At 47.7% G+C, this 18101-nt stretch overlaps 1 protein-coding gene across 1 annotated transcript in view; it reads right to left on the bottom strand.

The window, feature by feature from the left end:
* LOC141078365 (germinal-center associated nuclear protein-like) overlaps positions 1–18101 on the bottom strand; it is a 103964-nt gene that overhangs the window by 1984 nt on the left and 83879 nt on the right. Inside the window, exons 22-24 of the mRNA XM_073565113.1 lie at positions 12303–12400; positions 1143–1533; positions 717–965 (exon numbers count right to left, since the gene is read on the bottom strand). Coding sequence (XP_073421214.1) covers positions 717–965; positions 1143–1533; positions 12303–12400 — 738 coding nt within the window. The remainder of the gene's footprint in view (positions 1–716; positions 966–1142; positions 1534–12302; positions 12401–18101) is intronic.

The raw sequence follows: 18101 nt of genomic DNA on the forward strand, positions 1-18101 counted from the left end.
ATAATTCAAATGGCACCCATGATAGTCATGTATCGGGACACTCTGAAATCTGAAGAAGCAGAGCTCCGAGACTGAGATGCCGTGTCTCAACTAACAGAAGACCAGTATTATAAGCACACATACCTCCATGGTCCAATGAGTAAGTCCCCCTTCACATGTCCTTATATTTCCGGTACTGGAAAAACCAGTAAAGGAGCTATCCATGTGTTACATATGTGTGGCATCCGTGTGACGCATACCAGTGTGACACGTACCAGTACAGTTCGCACTGGGTACTTAAAGCAGCTCTCATCATTGTTGCCTGGTTTCCCTGAGATCAGCGCAACCAGGCGAAAATGATGAGAGCTGCCTTCAGCACCCAGCACCTGGAAACAGCGCGAACTATACTGCTTTTTCCCAGGCACCGGTACGTGTGACACTGATAAGCATCACACGGATTGTAGCCCAGCATACAAATGACATGTTATTGGCCACATCCTGCATGATTCTTCTTTGTCGTCACACATCAGCAGACCTGGGACAGTAAGCTGGTTTTCATATATATTATTAATAAAAGGAAAGGGGGTTGTGCCTCTGTTGTTCCATCTCTTCCTACCATATTAACCCTATGTTTGCAAAAATCCATATAAAAAAGTATAATTGAAAGAAATTTAAGTTTATTAAATGTTTTACATAATGCAAAAAAGAAAATTCTCTTATGTAGAACATAAGTTTACCTTTGGATTCAGGAATTAAAGGCGGGTCCCAGGCTCTTAGTTTGTGGTTGATGCAAAGAGCAATAATCTCATCCCATGGAACATCTTGTACCGATGGTGTGATGCCGGCAGTGCATTCCTGTGCAAACGGTTTCTTTATGCGACCCAGGAGGAGCTCAACTTCAGAGAACAACAAGGGAAGACCTGCTGGTGACCGCGTGATCTGTGACACGTAGTCCATAATCATGGAGCAAACTGGGACCCAAGGAGCTGCCAGGAAGAGATGACCGTAATATTTCAGATAAACTCAATTGCACAAAATGATTACAGAAGCAAAGCCAAGCTGAAACTGTTACACTAAATTAGAGCCTCGTTGCAATGCTTGTTTGTTTCAACATCAGCAACCCCATTTCTATAGCTATACTATTTGTATATCTACTTGCTCACCTCCATGTGGAGGCTTGTCCATTTGTGGAAGCTGGAAAGAAAGTACAGCCTTCTTTAGCCAGGAAAGATGGCTGGGACTGTTCCAGTCTGTAGGCGGCATTAGAGAGCTGCCATCAGGAGATGAAAACTCCGTTACTGGCCAGGACAGTTCGGTGAGTCGCTCTGAAGAAACTGCCTGTGCTAGAAACGCAATGGCATAATTGTACAAGTCAATGATGGCAGCAGGATCTTGTGAGGGAAGCCCAGATTTCTTCCTTTCCATCTGATCGTGATAGAAGGTATTGCTGAACGCACTGCAAACGCCGTCCTCTATGTACTGTCGGAAAGGGAGGCTGCGAAGTTCCAAGGAGTGGTGCCAGTGGGTCAGCAAAAACTCTACAGCAGAGAAGACCTGAGAGAAGGAAATATAAAGCCAAGAAAATAGTCGATCGTTTAATACAGAATGGCTTTCAAGTTTGTAATTATTTTCTAAAGCTTTCCATAAAAATATTTTCTCTTAAAGGGGTTGCCCAGGCCATGTATGACCCTAGAGAATGAGTGTAACGCACTTTTTCATAATCTCTGCAATCATCACATTGTAAATATAAAAATATTGTTTTTTACAGCTTTTATTTTTTTGAGGTGATATGTCGTTTTTATTGGTATCACTAGCTGAAGAGTCCGGCATTGCCTGGGCATGGTAACTAACTATTGTTAGTTATAACAAGTTATACACACACATATATATATACACACACACACACAGGGATTTTTGTGTACTCACCATAAAATCCTTTTCTCCGAGCCATTCATTGGGGGACACAGAGACCGTGGGTGTTATGCTTTCCTGCCACTAGGAGGACACTAAGTAAACTAGAAAAAGTTACCTCCTCCCCTGCAGCATACACCCTCTCGCTGGACGAGATCTCATCAGTTCGGTGAAAAAGCAGTAGGAGCTTAATCAGTTGTACTATAACTATGTCACAACATAAAGATGCTAAACACCGGGTGGGTGCTGTGTCCCCCAATGAATGGCTCGGAGAAAACTATTTTACGGTGAATACACAAAAATCCCTATTTATCCTACGCCTCATTGGGGGACACAGAGACCGTGGGACGTCCTAAAGCAGTCCCTGGGTGGGGAGCATACATGTGCTAAAACCCCATGTACCACTGATTGAACTCTGAGGTACTGCCGCTTGCAGGATGCGTCTGCCGAGCGCTGCATCCGCAGAGGCCTGAGAATGAATCAGGTAATGCTTTGTAAAGGTATGCAGACTGGACCAAGTCGCAGCTTTGCAGACCTGTACTGCCGAGGCCAGGTGCCGAATGGCCGAAGAGGCGCCCACTGAGCGGGTAGAATGTGCCGTAATCCCTGCTGGGACAGGCGTGTTCCTGACACGATAAGATTCTTGAATCGCGATGCGGATCCACCTGGCTAGCCTCTTCTTATGCCCGTCTGGAAGTATGAACAGGGCATTTGACTTGCGGAAGGGAGCCGTCCGCGAGATGTCCTATCTCAGAGCCCTAACCACATCCAGAGTGTGGAGGGCTTCCTCAATACGATGGACTGGTGCCGGACAAAAAGAAGGCAAAACAATTTCCTCAGTGAGGTGGAAAGAGGATACGACCTTGGGCAGGAAGGACAGAGCAGTCTTGAGGACTTCCTTGCACTGATGAAAATTCAGGAACAGAGGGCGGCAAGATAGAGCCGCCGATTCTGAAAGACGTCGGATTGACGCAATTGTCACTAAAAAGACCACCTTCCAAGACAGAACAGTCAGCGGAACGTCGTTGAGGGGTTCAAAGGGAGCCTACTGTAGGGCCCCAAGAACCAGGATAAGGTCCCCAGGTTCCAATGGTCGTCTATAAGGAGCCGCCACATGGGCAAGTCCCTGAAGGAATGTCCTGACTTGAGGTTTGGTGGCAAGTCTGCGTTGGAATAACACTGACAAGGCTGGGATCTGGCCGTTGAGGGAACTAAGTGCGAGGCCCGACGTTAGTCCGGATTGAAGGAATTCCAAGATAGTAGGAATGGAGAACGTCACAGGGAATCGGCCACGATCCTTGCACCACAAGAAAAAAGGTTTTCCAGGTGTGGTGATAGATGCGCATGGACACAGGCTTCCTAGCACTTATCATTGTGGAAATCACGTTGTGAGAAAACCCAGCCTTTGTTAAAATCCAGAATTCAACGGCCACGCCGTTAAGGACAAGGCCCCGGAGTTCTGGTGGTCAAACGGACCCTGAGAGAGCAGATCTGGACGATCTGGAAGATGCCAGGGAACATCGGCGACTAGTTGAATCAGTTCTGCGTACCAAGCGCGGCCAATCTGGCACGACAAGAATCACTGGTAGTCTTTCCGATCTGATCTTCTTGATGACCCTCGGAAGCAAGGGAAGAGAGGAAAGATGTACGGGAGCCGGAACTGGTGCCACGACAGAACTAGGGCGTCCACACCGATGGCGCGTGGATCGCGTGATCGGGCGATGGATTGAAGAACCTTGTTGTTTAATCTCGAAGCCATGAGATCCACATCCGGAGTCCCCGAAAGATGGCAAATCTGCTTAAAACCTCCGGATGAAGAGACCACTCTCCCGAGGCCAGGCCCTTGCGGCTGAGAAAATCTGCTGCCCAATTTTCTACGCCCGGGATGTCGACTGCCGAGATGGGCGAATGATTGGTTTCGGCCCAATGGAGAATGTGACTCACTTCGTGCATGGCCATCCTGCTTCGAGTTCTCCCCTGGCGGTTGATATACGCCACAAACGTGGCATGGTCGGATTGGATCCTGATGAAGTGGCCTGCAAGGAGATGGTGAAAACTCTGTAGGGTTAATCTGATCGCTCGAATCTCTAGGATGTTGGTGGAGAGCCGAGACTCTCGAGGAGACCACCGACCCAGTGCCGTGTGGCGACAAAAACCCGCACCCCAGCCCAGAAGACTTGCGTCAGTAGTTACTACCAAGCAACCATTGTACTGGGAGAAAAGACTTCTCTTGATTCAGGGAGGATTTCAGAGTCCACCACTTGAGGGCTTGTCTGACCCGCAGAGACAGGAGGAACCGATGGTCCAGAGAGAACGGGTTCTTGTCCCAGGCTAACAGACTCACATGTTGCAAGGGACGGAGATGGAACTGGGCGAACGGGACAGCCTCCATCGCTGCTACCATCTGTTCGAGAATTCTTATGGTGAAACGAATGGAGAGAGAAACTGGTTGAGAGAGAGACCGCGCTGCTTGTTGTAAGGCTCGGGTCTTCTCTGGAGGGAGAATGACCAACCACGGGAAGTATCAAATATCATTCCCAAAAAGGAAAACTGTTGAGCCGGCTTTGGGAAGGACTCTTCGAAGTTTATTTTCCAGCCCAGGCGAGAAAGTGCATTAACTGTTATATTTACGGATTCTCGGATGCTGGAAAGGACGGGCTCTTGATGAGCAGGACGTCCAGATACGGTAACACTACCACTCCCAGAGAGTGAAGAATGGCCGTGACAGCCGCCATGACCTTGGCAAAGACCCTGGGGGCGGTGGCGAGTCCGAAGGGCAAGGCAACGAACTGGAAGTGTTTCTCGTGAATTGCAAAACGTAGGAACTGCTGGCGGGACGCGCATATCGGAATGTGAAGGTAAGAGTCCTTGATGTGGGTGGATGCTAGGAACTCTCCTTTTTCCAAGGAAGTGACAACTGATCGGAGAGATTCCATTCGGAACCGTCGTACCTTGACAAACTGATTTAACAGTTTGAGGTCCAGTATGGGCCGCATCGTCCCGTCCCTCTTTGGAACCACAAAAAGGTTTGAATAAAAACCTCTGAACCGTTCGTCCTGAAGGACTGGAATGACAACTCCGTCCTTTTGCAGCGCCTACACAGCCCGAAGGAGGCTGTTGTCTACTTTTTGGGGAGGAAGGATGGGAAGAAACGTGTTGACGGAGAATTTTATCTTGTATCCGGAGGACACCAGTTCCCTGACCCACTTGTCGTGGACGACTGCGAGCCAGGTGTGACTGGATGAAATTAGACGATCTTGTACTCTGCCATCGTCCGCCGGATACCGCAACAACTCATTGCGTAGAAGATTTGTGGGATCAGGGTCCTCGAGAACCGGATGCCCTGGGTCTGGGTTTCCAAGAGCGATTAGGTCTGTATGAGACCTGGGTGCCTCCGTCTCCGCATGGGGGCCGACTAGAGTCGGAAGAGAAGGTAGAGGAGGACCAACCGAGTTATTGCGAAAAGAAATCGCGTCGGCTGTTGGTTCCGAAACGGCCGAACAGCCTTTTGCTGAGGAGGGAAATTACTTTTTTCCCCCGGTAGAATCAGAGGTGAGCTGGTCCAGCTTCTCCCAAAGAGGCGACCAGACTGATAAGGTAGAGAAGTCAGCGAACTTTTAGACATGGCGTCCGCTCGCCAGTCACGGAGCCAAAGAGCTCTTCTAATGGAGATTGCATTAGCAGCAATTTGAGCAGCCCCATTGGCGGCATCAAAACAGGCATCAACTACAAAATCTCCTGCGTGAACTATCAGCCTGGCGACCTTGGTAGCTCCCGGAGGGAGATTGCTTCCCTAAAGAGCAGTGATTAAGACCTCTGTCCAAGCGGCCATAGCCTTAGTGACCCAAATCGCTGCAAACGATGGAAAACACTGCTCCTGAAACCTCAAAAACTGAGCGGGCGAGATAATCAGTTTGACAATCGTAGAGGTTTCTCACCGAGGAACCTTCCGAAACGGATAGGAGCGTCTTAGAAGCCAACCTCAATACAGCAGGGTCCACAGATGGGGACTCCAACCAATCTTTCATTAGGCCTGGGTGAAAAGGGTATTCAGCCTGAATAGACTTATGCCCTGAGAATCTCTTATGTGGTCGATTCCTATGTCTCTGGACAATGTCCTTAAAATCAGGGTGGCTGGTAAATAATTTGCGTACACGCTTGGTCCTCTTAAACGACAAAGCGTGTGCTGGAGGAGGAGTATTTTCCTCCTTTAACTCCAGAATCCTGATGACGGATTCTATAAGTGAATCAAGCGACTCTTGGCCAGTTGGAGGATTGGGGAGCTGAAGCGTCAGATTCCAATTCAGAGTTGTACTCGCTGTCACCATTAGGAGAGGGAGAGCGAGAAACAGAACTTGCTGGTGCTGAAGCACGAGCGTGACTGGGGGACGTGTCATGGGTCCGCTCTCTCGCTTGACTGTCCCTTGAACAAGTACGGTCCCTGCTGGTGGACGGTTCCCCGCGAAGATGCCCTCCGATTTAAAGAGGCTTCCCGGAGAGAGTCTATAGCCTGTAGTCCGTGACTCCACCGGCCGTGACAGGGGCGCAGCCCACTCAGGGGGACTAAACGCAGGAAGACTCGCAGCAGCGGCGACGAGAGGCGTTTGGGCGCAGGCCGCGTTGCAGTCTGTGCATAACGGATTAATCTGGCGCAGGGCAGAGTAGATTTGCAAGTGGTACACACGGCATAGAACATAGTGTGCTTCTTAGCAGCCTGCTTAGCGCTCCGGAAAGGGTTAACGGCAAAGTCTAACTGCAGCAGCAGAGAATGTGCCGGGAAAGGGTTAAGCCTTAGTCTGAAGGCAGATGCAGCTTACCCGATCCTGTACTGCGTCCCCCTGGAGGAATAGCTGTTGTAGTGTCACCCGGTTTCCGCCTGAAAGGTCACCTCACAGCTCTGAGGTAAAAGGAGATGGCCCCCGAGATTACAATTGCGCGTCTCGCCAGTAATGAGAGGCGCCAAGAGGAGGGGGCGGGGTTAATAGTGCGGGCGGCGCTATGCAAACTGCGGCCTAGTAGGCCTGAAAAGCCGGGGGCTCAGTTTCTGGCCTACCCGCGGTAGGCGCCGGGGCGGCGCTATGGAGATTGCGGCCTAGCAGGCCGGAAAAAGCCGAGGACAACATTTCTCGGGCCACCCGAGAACGCTGAACGCGGGGGCCGCGAGGGCGCCGGTGTGCCGCCGCTGACGCTAAGTCAGCGCTTCTCCCGGGGTCAGGACCCGACCCCATACCTCCACTCCAGTGCTCACTCAGCGCCGAGTCCATTCTTCTCATCCTGGACTGATGTAGCAGAGCTGGAGTTCTTGAAGGGGGATGGTCGATCGGTCCTCCCTCTGGGCAGGGGGACGGAGAGCTTAAAGAAGTATGCTCAATCGGTCCTCCCTATGAGCAGGGGGATGGAGAGCTTAAAGAGGCATGCTCAATCGGGGACGGAGAGCTATGGGGCTGACTCAGGGCTGAAGAAAGCGCTGTACGATCTTCTCCAAAACGGGTCTTCTGCGCTCGCCCTTGAATCCGTGATCGGTAAAGAATCAGTCCCTATTTGTCGCAGAAAAGTGTACGTGAAGGGTTACTCCACGTGCTTGCCTGTTGTTGATTCGGGGGAGCGCGGGCCGTAGAAAGGAACCGTCGCCCCCTTCACTCCGTTAATTAAAAAATAAAAATTTACAGAAAAATTCAAAAATAAAATAAAAAAGATGGGGTCTGAAACCAGACCCAAGTGCCTCCTACAGACACTAAGCAAGAACTGATGAGATCTCATCCAGCGAGAGGGTGTATGCTGCAGGGGAGGAGTTAACTTTTCCTAGTTTACTTAGTGTCCTCCTAGTGGCAGGAATCAGATATCAAAGAAATAATTTTCGGATTAACCGTGCGCTGCTAGACAAAACGACTCCTTTCCAGATTGTGTACTTGTATACTTTTATTTTCCCAACGCGTTTCGAAGTTTCAAACTTCTTCCACAGGGGATGATATGTACAAACAGACAGAGTAGCTCCCAGTTTTATACATACAAATTTCAAATATTGGGGCCAAAGGTCACATGTTACAGGGAAAGAATGTCAAAGGTCATCAGTACCAAAAAAATGTACAAAAAAATGTTTAAAACTGCATTGTTTCTACCTTAATACATTCTCTTAAAATATTTATTTGCAGGTCATAAAAAGAAAAAGAATAAACGAAAAAAGCAATGAAATAAATATATAAAAATATAAAATGATAGACCTGTGCTAGAACTTATAAAAAAAAAAAGCAAGAAGGAGCAGTAAATCACAGCTCAAACCATCATCCTAAATGGGCAGACGAAAGAGAACGAGAAAAAGAAGAAAATGATGGATAATGAATATACATATATATATATTAAAAAGATTCTTTTATTCAATATAATAAAAAATTATTTTATTATTTTATTATATTGAATAAAAGAATCTTTTTAATATATATATATATATATATATATATATATATATATATTCATTATCCATCATTTTCTTCTTTTCTTCTTTTTCTCGTTCTCTTTCGTCTGCCCATTTAGGATGATGGTTTGAGCTGTGATTTACTGCTCCTTGCTTTTTTTTATAAGTTCTAGCACAGGTCTATCATTTTATATTTTTATATATTTATTTCATTGCTTTTTTCATTTATTCTTCTTTTTCTTTTTATGACCTGCAAATAAATATTTTAAGAGAATGTATTAAGGTAGAAACAATGCAGTTTTAAACATTTTTTTGTACATTTTTTTGGTACTGATGACCTTTGACATTCTTTCCCTGTAACATGTGACCTTTGGCGCCAATATTTGAAATTTGTATGTATAAAACTGGGAGCTACTCTGTCTGTTTGTACATATCATCCCCTGAGGAAGAAGTTTGAAACTTCGAAACGCGTTGGGAAAATAAAAGCATACAAGTACACAATCTGGAAAGGAGTCGTTTTGTCTAGCAGCGCACGGTTAATCCGAAAATTATTTCTTTGATATCTGATGATTTATGGTCACGGAGTGGCCATTTGGATGTGCAGCAGCTTTGACTTCTATTCCTTTATGCCTCCAACTCTCCTGCTATTGGTGAGTATAATAGCTTGAACTATATCCCTTTTACCTGGGTAAGACCCTATTGCGCTCTTTCTCTTTTAGTTTTAACCACCTAGTGGCAGGAAAGCATAACACCCACGGTCTCTGTGTCCCCCAATGAGGCGTAGGAGAAATAAATATATTATATATATATACACATATACATATATACACACACACACACAGTACAGACCAAAAGTTTGGACACACCTTCTCATTCAAAGAGTTTTCTTTATTTTCATGACTATGAAAATTGTACATTCACTCGGAAGGCATCAAAACTATGAATTAACACATGTTGAATTATATAATTAACAAAAAAGTGTGAAACAACTGAAAATATGTCTTATATTCTAGGTTCTTCAAAGTAGCCACCTTTTGCTTCGATTACTGCTTTGCACACTCTTGGCATACTCTTGATGAGCTTCAAGAGGTTGTCACCGGAAGTGGTTTTCACTTCACAGGTGTGCACTGTCAGGTTTAATAAGTGGGTTTTCATGCCTTATAAATGGGGTTGGACCATCAGTTGTGTTGTGCAGAAGTCTGGTGGATACACAGCTGATAGTTCTACTGAATAGACTGTTAGTTGTATTATGGCAAGAAAAAAGCAGCTAAGTAAAGAAAAACAAGTGGCCATCATTACTTTAAGAAAGGAAGGTCAGTCAGTCCGAAAAATTGGGAAAACTTTGAAAGTGTCCCCAAGTGCAGTGGCAAAAACCATCATGCGCTACAAAGAAACTGGCTCACATGAGGACCGCCCCAGGAAAGGAAGACCAAGAGTCACCTCTGCTCCAGAGGATAAGTTCATCCGAGTCACCAGCCTCAGAAATCACAGGTTAACAGCAGCTCAGATTAGAGAACAGGTCAATGCCACACAGAGTTCCAGCAGCAGACAAATCTCTACAACAAATGTTAAGAGGAGACTTTGTGCAGCAGGCCTTCATGGTAAAATAGCTGCTAGGAAACCACTGCTAAGGACAGGCAACAAGCAGAAGAGATTTGTTTGGGCTAAAGAACACAAGGAATGGACATTAGACCAGTGGAAATCTGTGCTTTGGTCTTGTTACGTGTTACAGAACCAATTAGCACCCAGAATATGTTGTGCAGTTATATGTATGGATAATAGGTTCTATGTGAGATGCATGTCCCTAATGCATCAGCAATCCCCTTTTGTCCGCCCTGCCCCCACCTTTGTAATTTCCACAGTAAAAATCGGCAGGCTCCGGCCACCTGCGGCTTTTGTAATGCATGTCTGGCCTGCCGCTTTTCTATTGGCCTGCCCTCTGTATCTGTGTGATATATTCTGTGTCCTGTGAGTAAAGTGTTATCAGACTGGAAATACATGGAGAAGCAGTGATCTTTTATATGCGCCCATGTAAACAAGGGATTCCAGCCAGCGTCATTCATTCAGACTCCAGCCAACGCAGAGCGGACCTCCGAAAACACGGGGTGGTACTGAAAGAGGTACCCCAGCTTGGTAGACCCCGTTACTGGTCTGATGAGTCCAAATTTGAGATCTTTGGTTCCAACCACCGTGTCTTTGTGTGACGCAGAAAAGGTGAACGGATGGACTCTACATGCCTGCTTCCCACCGTGAAGCATGGAGGAGGTGTGATGGTGTGGGGGTGCTTTGCTGGTGACACTGTTGGGGATTTATTCAAAATTGAAGGCATACTGAACCAGCATGGCTACCACCGCATCTTGCAGCGGCATACTATTCAATCCGGTTTGCGTTTAGGTGGATCATCATTTATTTTTCAACAGGACAATGACCACAAACACACCTCCAGGCTTTGTAAGGGCTATTTGACCAAGAAGGAGAGTGATGGGGTGCTACGCCAGATGACCTGGCCTCCACAGTCACCAGACCTGAACCCAATCGAGATGGTTTGGGGTGACCTGGACCGCAGAGTGAAGGCAAAAGGGCCAACAAGTGCAAAGCATCTCTGGGAACTCCTTCAAGACCATTTCCGGTGACTACCTCTTGAAGCTCATCAAGAGAATGCCAAGAGTGTGCAAAGTAATAATCAAAGCAAAAGGTGGCTACTTTGAAGAACCTAGAATATAAGACATATTTTCAGTTGTTTCACACTTTTTTGTTAATTATATAATTCCACACGTGTTAATTCATAGTTTTGATGCCTTCCGAGTGAATCTACAATTTTCATAGTCATGAAAATAAAGAAAACTTTTTGAATGAGAAGGTGTCTCCAAACTTTTGGTCTGTACCGTACTACCCCTAATATCCCACATCATCCTGTCAGCCTGGGGACAGGACCAGAGCGCTGAGTGGAACGGTCCTAACTTCCATACCGGGTATTCCTTTAAGAGAGGCCTGGGGTCAAAACCAAAGCGCTGGATGGATTTGCCCTGACTTCCATACCAATGATCCTTTTAATAGAAACCTGGGGTCAGAATCATAGCGCTGAGGGATTTGCCCTAACTTTCATACCGGAGATTCCTTTTTCAGAGGGAAGATGTACCTATGGGATGGAGGATGTGTGATGGGTATATGGGCACGGGAGGGGGCGATTCATTTCTGTCATGTGCTATATGCTCCTTTCTGGGGGGCAGACAATGGCTGGGAGCTTATGTTTCCGGGGATGCTAGATTTCTCCCACCCGGTCAGCGTCTGCTGAGGAGTTGTGGAGTGGGAAAACTGTTGCTCATAGCAACCAATCACAGCACAGCTTTCATCTATTAAATAGCTTTGGTGAAATGAAAGATGCTTAGTGATTGGCTGCAAGGAAAACTGTTGCTCATAGCAACCAATCACAGCTCAGCTTCTTTTAAACAGCTCTGGTGAAATGAAAGATGCTTCGTGATTGGTGGGTGATACACACATACTTTCAATTTTATATATACTGTATATAGATTTTGGGGTACATTATTTTTTTTTTAATGAAATAAAAACAAAAGTTTCTGGTGGACTTGAACCTGCATTCACAGGTACATTTTAGCAACTGCTTAAAGAGGTTACAAAAACTGACGCAAAGGTAACTAATATTTGAAAATAACAAAAATGAACATTTCTCATCCTCTAAAGATACGGTCACTCCAGCGCTGCCCTGGAGTTTATTCATTAACATGGCTGCAGCAATGACATTTCGTCAACAATATGTGACCACTGCAGCCAATCATTAGCCTCAGCAGTTTTATATCATCATCCAAGGCATGACCAGTGAAGGCATCGATTTAGAGAGGGTCTGTGGCAGATGTAGAGGCCGGCAGTGGGCCCTGGAAACCACGATAACCCAGTGGCCACCTTACGATTGTGTCACTACATGTCTGATAAGCTATAAATGAAACATATTGATACAATTCTCTAATACTACATATCTTACCATCTTGGTTCCATTCATGTCATTCACATCATCGGGTATGGAGAAAACTTTATAATCGGATATTAGTCCACATGACACCAAATCTGAAATATTAAGTTCTGAAATAAAACAAAAGACATGAATATATAACTGTGATTAAAAAAAAAAGTCCTACAAGTCTCTATTTATGAACAATGAAGTAGCAAACCAGTTCCACATTACTCATAAGAATAAGCTGTCATGTTGGGTGCATTACAGTTTTTTAGCTTTATGTCCGGGCTCTCGCTAATTTTCAGTTGCCTCTTAGCTAGTGAAGAGAGACTAGCAGCTATGTCTCCCATATATTCAGCACATAAAGACATGAGCAGTTACTGCTTTCCTTTTCTCTCTGATGCACGCAGACAAAGTAGCAGAAGTATGGAGGACCATATAATGCAGTATCGAGCAGTGTGTAATTCTAGGTTTGATGCAACAATCACTTATCAGAAAGTAGCAACACTGTCTGTGCCTCTCTCTGCCTGTTCTCCGATTATGCCCTCCTCTCCGAAGACTTCCATAGGTGTATTACATAGCTGTAATCTGACACTTTTCGCGCCAGAGCCTGTTTTTGCCTTCGTAACCGGACCAATTTTTTCAATTCTGACCAGTGTCCCTTTACGAGGTAATAACTCTAGAATGTTTAAACGGATGCTGGTGATTCGGAGAATGTTTTCTCGTGACATATTGTACTTCATGATATTGGTAACATTTCTTAGATATGACTTGCGTTTATTTGTTTAAAAAAATGGAAATTTGGTAAAAAAATTTAAAATTTCATAATTTCCAAACATTTAGTTTTTATGCCCTTAAATCAGAGAGTCATATCACACAAAATAGTTAATAAATAACATTTCTTTATCGCCTTATTGGGGGACACAGATTAACATGGGTGTATGCTGCTGCTGCTAGGAGGCTGACACTATGCAAAACAATAAAAATTAGCTCCTCCCCGGCAGTATACACCCACCGACAGGCACCAAACACCTCAGTTTGTGCTTAGTGTCTGTAGGAGGCGGACCGGGATCTACCCAGATCCGCAGTTATTAATCCATTTTTTCCTTTAGGGTTTAGATCGAACCTTTTAATCTTTTCTCTTTTATCTTTGAGGTTTTTTCCGTCGGAAAACAGGGTATAGTTATCACCCTGATTTCCCATATCGTGCGGCTGAGCGAGCAGTGTGGTGTCACCCACATCGCAACTCTCAGTACCGCAGGCAGGACTTTTTCCCTATCACCTTCTGGTGATAAGGGTTGTGGACAGGTGGCTGGTCCTTGCCAAATCCCCCTCCTCACCCCTTTCTCGGGACAGGGCTGAGAGGAAGACGGCGATCGCAGGAGGTTCAGGCTGTCTTCTGCAGGATGCGGGTACAGAGGACCCCCCCAGCAGCCTGCCGATTCTCCGTGGGCCCCTGTGGTCATCCTCTTCAGGGACGTCAGGTAAGTGCCTGTACGTTCCCTCCGGCCCCGCATAAGCTCCGTGAATGGGAGAAGTTGGACCTTGGTGATTACTGGTCCACAATTATTTGAATTTCCTCTCTGCCTGCCGCGCGCTCACGCCGCTTGCTTCTCACTCCCAGGGAGACACTGGGGATTCCTCCACTCACCACACAGCGTCACAAGCAGGGGAGGCAGACTTCCCAGGGCCACTGTCAGATAGGAGAGATCTGCTCAACAGCTCCGTTATGTCGGCGTAGGCATGGGGTTGCGGCGTCTTCCTTTCACTTTCCCTCAGCGTTCTCTCTCCTCCCTCCCTGAGCGCGCTCTTTTCAGCGCGCCTTTTCTAGCCCATCACAGGGCTCCTTTTCTTTTGATATGCCAGCCTCCTCCTTCGGCCATGCCCTCTCCTTCGCTGTTAGCCAGTCACGGCGCAGCCGCTAAGCTCCGCCCCCAGCCTCCAGCACAAGGATTTCCTGGATTTTCACTCCTTCCTGCGCTGCTTGGGGGACACTTCAGCGTTTTCTGCTGCTCGCCAGAATCTCGGTAGGCTCTGCTCTGAGGCAAAGATTAGCTCTCCTCAGCAGTTATTCCCTAAATTCCTGCGGCCATTTAGTGCAGTTTACCTATGCCCAACCCTTCAGGGGATCTCTGCTTCAGGCCCACCACTATCTATTACGCCTGTGCGCGCTGTAAAAAGAAGTGGGCATCGGGTAAGTCGTCTCTTTTCTGCCCCCCCTGCAGTCCTTCAAATATGTCAGCATCTCAGGAGCGCACGGAGTCCCGGGCTGAGGGCACTCTCCCCTCCTCCCTCCCCCCGGAGTGGGCCGTTGTAATGTCACAGTCTGTATCTGACTTGACAAAAGTATCACAGTCGCTGGTCCAGGTCTTAGAACGATTACCTCAGCTATCTACAGCCACCTGTGCCCCGACCGCCTCTCAGGGTGAGTCGTCCGCACCTGACCGCGACCTTCAGAGAGACAGACAGGGCAGGAGTTCTAGGAAGCGGGCTCTGTCTACTTCGTCCTCTAGCTCGCAGGGCCCTTCTGCTTCCCCCAGACCTTCCTCGGATGACGACCTTCAGTCGGGCGATGACTCTCAATCGGATGCTAGTTCGGAAGGGAACAGCGTTTCTAAAACACGGGACATGGTCGATAGCCTTATTTCAGCTATCTTCCAAACGCTAAAGATTAGGCAGGATAAGACTCCACCTCAGGAATGCTCTGTTCTCCTTAAACGAGCAAGACCTCCATCTCGAACCTTTCCCAATCACAAAGATTTCGATACTACCTTATCCAAACACTGGGAGCGCCCTGAGCAACGTTTCTCGGGCCGCAAGTACTTAGACTTACTGTACCCCTTTGACGCAGACCTGCTCACAAAGTGGTCCAATGCTCCCGAGGTGGATCCTCCAGTTTCCCGGATAGCCTCAAAAACGGTGCTCTCTCTGCCAGATGGGGCATCGCTTAAAGATCCTACTGACAGGCAGATTGAATCTCTGGCTAAGTCTATCTTTGAGGCATCTGGCGCCTCTCTCTGTCCTATCTTCGCATCCGCCTGGGTGGCGAAAGTCATTTCCGCTTGGGCTAAAATTCTTTGCAGGGGCATCTTAGCATCAGCTCCTCAAGATGAGTTGGCGGATCTTGCAGATCTGGTTAACCATGCAGGAAAATACCTTTTGGCCGCCTCCTTGGACGCGGCCGGCTGCGTAGCAAGGGCTAACAGCAACATAGTAGCTGTACGCCGAGTCCTCTGGCTAAAGTCATGGAATGCGGACACTACTTCAAAAAAGTCGCTTACCAATCTGCCATTCCATGGCTCTAGACTCTTTGGTGCAAAGCTGGATCAGATAATTTCCGATGCCACTGGTGGTAAAAGCACTTCGCTTCCCCAGTCTCGACCAAAACGTTTTTTCAACAGAAAAGGTTTTCGTCCATTCAGGCCCTTTCGTCCCTTCTCTGCCACGGAGAGATCTGCTCAACAAGATCGGCCGCCCTCCACCAGGGAGCGGGATCAGAGGAAACCTTCCTACAAACCCGCTCCTCGCTGGAGATCTAGAGGACAATATTCCAGATCTTCAGGCGCCAATTCCGGCAGATTTTCTTCTAAGTGACGGGTCACCCCCACCTGGAATTTCTTCCAGGGTGGGAGGCAGACTTTCCTTTTTCGTGGATGCTTGGCTGTCCGTTGTCGACGACGCTTGGGTCAGAGAAATTGTCGCATCCGGATACAAGATCGAATTTGCTTCACCCCCGAACAGACGTTTTTTCCGGTCTCGGCCTCCGCGACAGCGGTCCCAGACTCCGGGTTTTCTGCAGGCCATTTCCTCCCTTCTTTCCGCCGGAGTCATTGTTCCCGTTCCCTCAAACGAACGGTTTTCCGGGTTCTACTCCAATCTCTTTGTAGTCCCGAAGAAAGACGGCTCTCTTCGTCCAATTCTGGACCTCAAATTGCTCAATCACCACGTGAAGATTCTTCATTTCAAAATGGAGTCTCTTCGGTCGGTGATTGCTTCCATGGAACCGGGGAATTCCTCTGCTCGGTGGACATTCGGGATGACTATCTGCACATTCCAGTTTGTGTGCAGCATCAGAAGTATCTTCGATTTGCGATTCAGGGAGACCACTTTCAGTTCACGGCCCTTCCTTTCGGCCTAGCTTCAGCGCCCCGTGTTTTCACGAAGGTGATGGCGACCGTCATGGCCATCCTTTGCTCCAGAGGGATCCTCATCATCCCTTATCTAGACGATCTTTTGATCAAGGGTTCGTCTCGCCAGGACTGTCTCCGGAGTCTGCAGATAACCCTGGACACTCTCGGCCGCCTCGGTTGGCTAGTCAACAAGGAGAAGTCCATTATGACCCCCACCCAGCGTCTGACCTTTCTGGGCATGGAATTCGACACGAATCTAGCCCGTGTTTTTCTTCCAAGGGAAAAATTTGCGACTCTTTCCAAGGGCATCAGAACTCTCAAGAGGCCTACTCCCATTCCCATTCGGTCCTGCATGAAGGTCCTGGGGATGATGGTGGCTTCCATGGAAGCAGTACCCTTTGCGCAGTTTCATCTTCACAGGAGTCTCTCCTCCCAATCAATCTTCTGTAGATCAGAGCAATCTTCATGGCCCTTCTTCATTGGCAGCCTCTCCTCTCCGGCAAGCCGGTCCGTATTCAGTCGGACAACGCCACGGCCGTGGCGTACATAAACCATCAGGGGGGCACGCGCAGCAAGCAATGTCAGAAGTGGCCAAGATATTCCGCTGGGCAGAACGTTACGTTCCGGCAATCTCCGCCGTCCATATTCCAGGGGTGGAAAATTGGGCAGCCGACTTTCTGAGTCGCCAGGGCCTAGCGTCCGGCGAATGGTCCCTGCACCCCACAGTCTTCAATCAGATATGCCACCGTTGGGGCACCCCGGATGTCGACCTCATGGCATCTCGGATGAACCACAAGGTGCCGCAGTTAGTAGCCAGGTGAAGGGACCCTCTAGCCGTCGCATGCGACGCGCTGGTGACTCCGTGGTCCCAGTTTCAACTTCCTTATCTGTTCCCTCCTCTGGCCTTGATTCCACGAGTGGTCAAAAAGATAAAATCGGAAGGCGTACCAGTGATTCTAGTCGCTCCAGATTGGCCAAGACGGCCTTGGTACGCGAAACTAGTCAACATGCTCGCGGACGTCCCCTGGAGGTTTCCAGACCGTCCAGACCTTCTCTCGCAAGGCCCCCTTTACCACGAGAATTCTCGGTCTCTGAGTTTGACGGCATGGCTGTTGAGACCGCAGTCTTGAAGGAATCAGGTCTGTCCAGTCAGGTTATTCAAACTATGATCAGAGCCAGGAAACCAGCCTCTTCCCGCATTTACCATAGGTACTGGAAGGCTTTTTTCTGTTGGTGCGATGATAAAAAAGTCTTCCCAATGTCCTTTTCTATCCCATCTATCCTTGGGTTTCTTCAGTCCGGATTAGAAGCGGGTCTGTCCCTCAGTACGCTCAAGGGCCAGGTTTCCGCTCTCTCTATCCTCTTCCAAAGAGAGCTAGCTTCTCTACCGCAGGTAAAAACCTTTCTCCAAGGGGTTTCCCATGTGGTTCCTCCTCATCATTCGCCAATAGACCCGTGGGATCTCAACCTCGTTCTTAGCGCTCTCCAGAAGGCGCCGTTCGAGCCTCTCCAGGACATTCCTTTGTCTCTTCTCTCGTGGAAGGTCACATTTTTGATCGCCATTTCATCCATCAGAAGAGTTTCTGAATTGGCGGCCTTGTCATGTCGTTCCCCTTACCTGATTCTCCATCAGGACAAAGCCGTCCTCAGGCCCGTTCCTTCCTTTCTTCCAAAGGTGGTTTCCTCCTTCCATATCAAT

Source organism: Dendrobates tinctorius, unplaced genomic scaffold (assembly GCF_039654945.1).
Source record: "Dendrobates tinctorius isolate UK_male_01 unplaced genomic scaffold, ASM3965494v1 ptg000544l, whole genome shotgun sequence".
In the NCBI taxonomy this organism is placed as follows: Eukaryota; Metazoa; Chordata; class Amphibia; order Anura; family Dendrobatidae; genus Dendrobates; species Dendrobates tinctorius.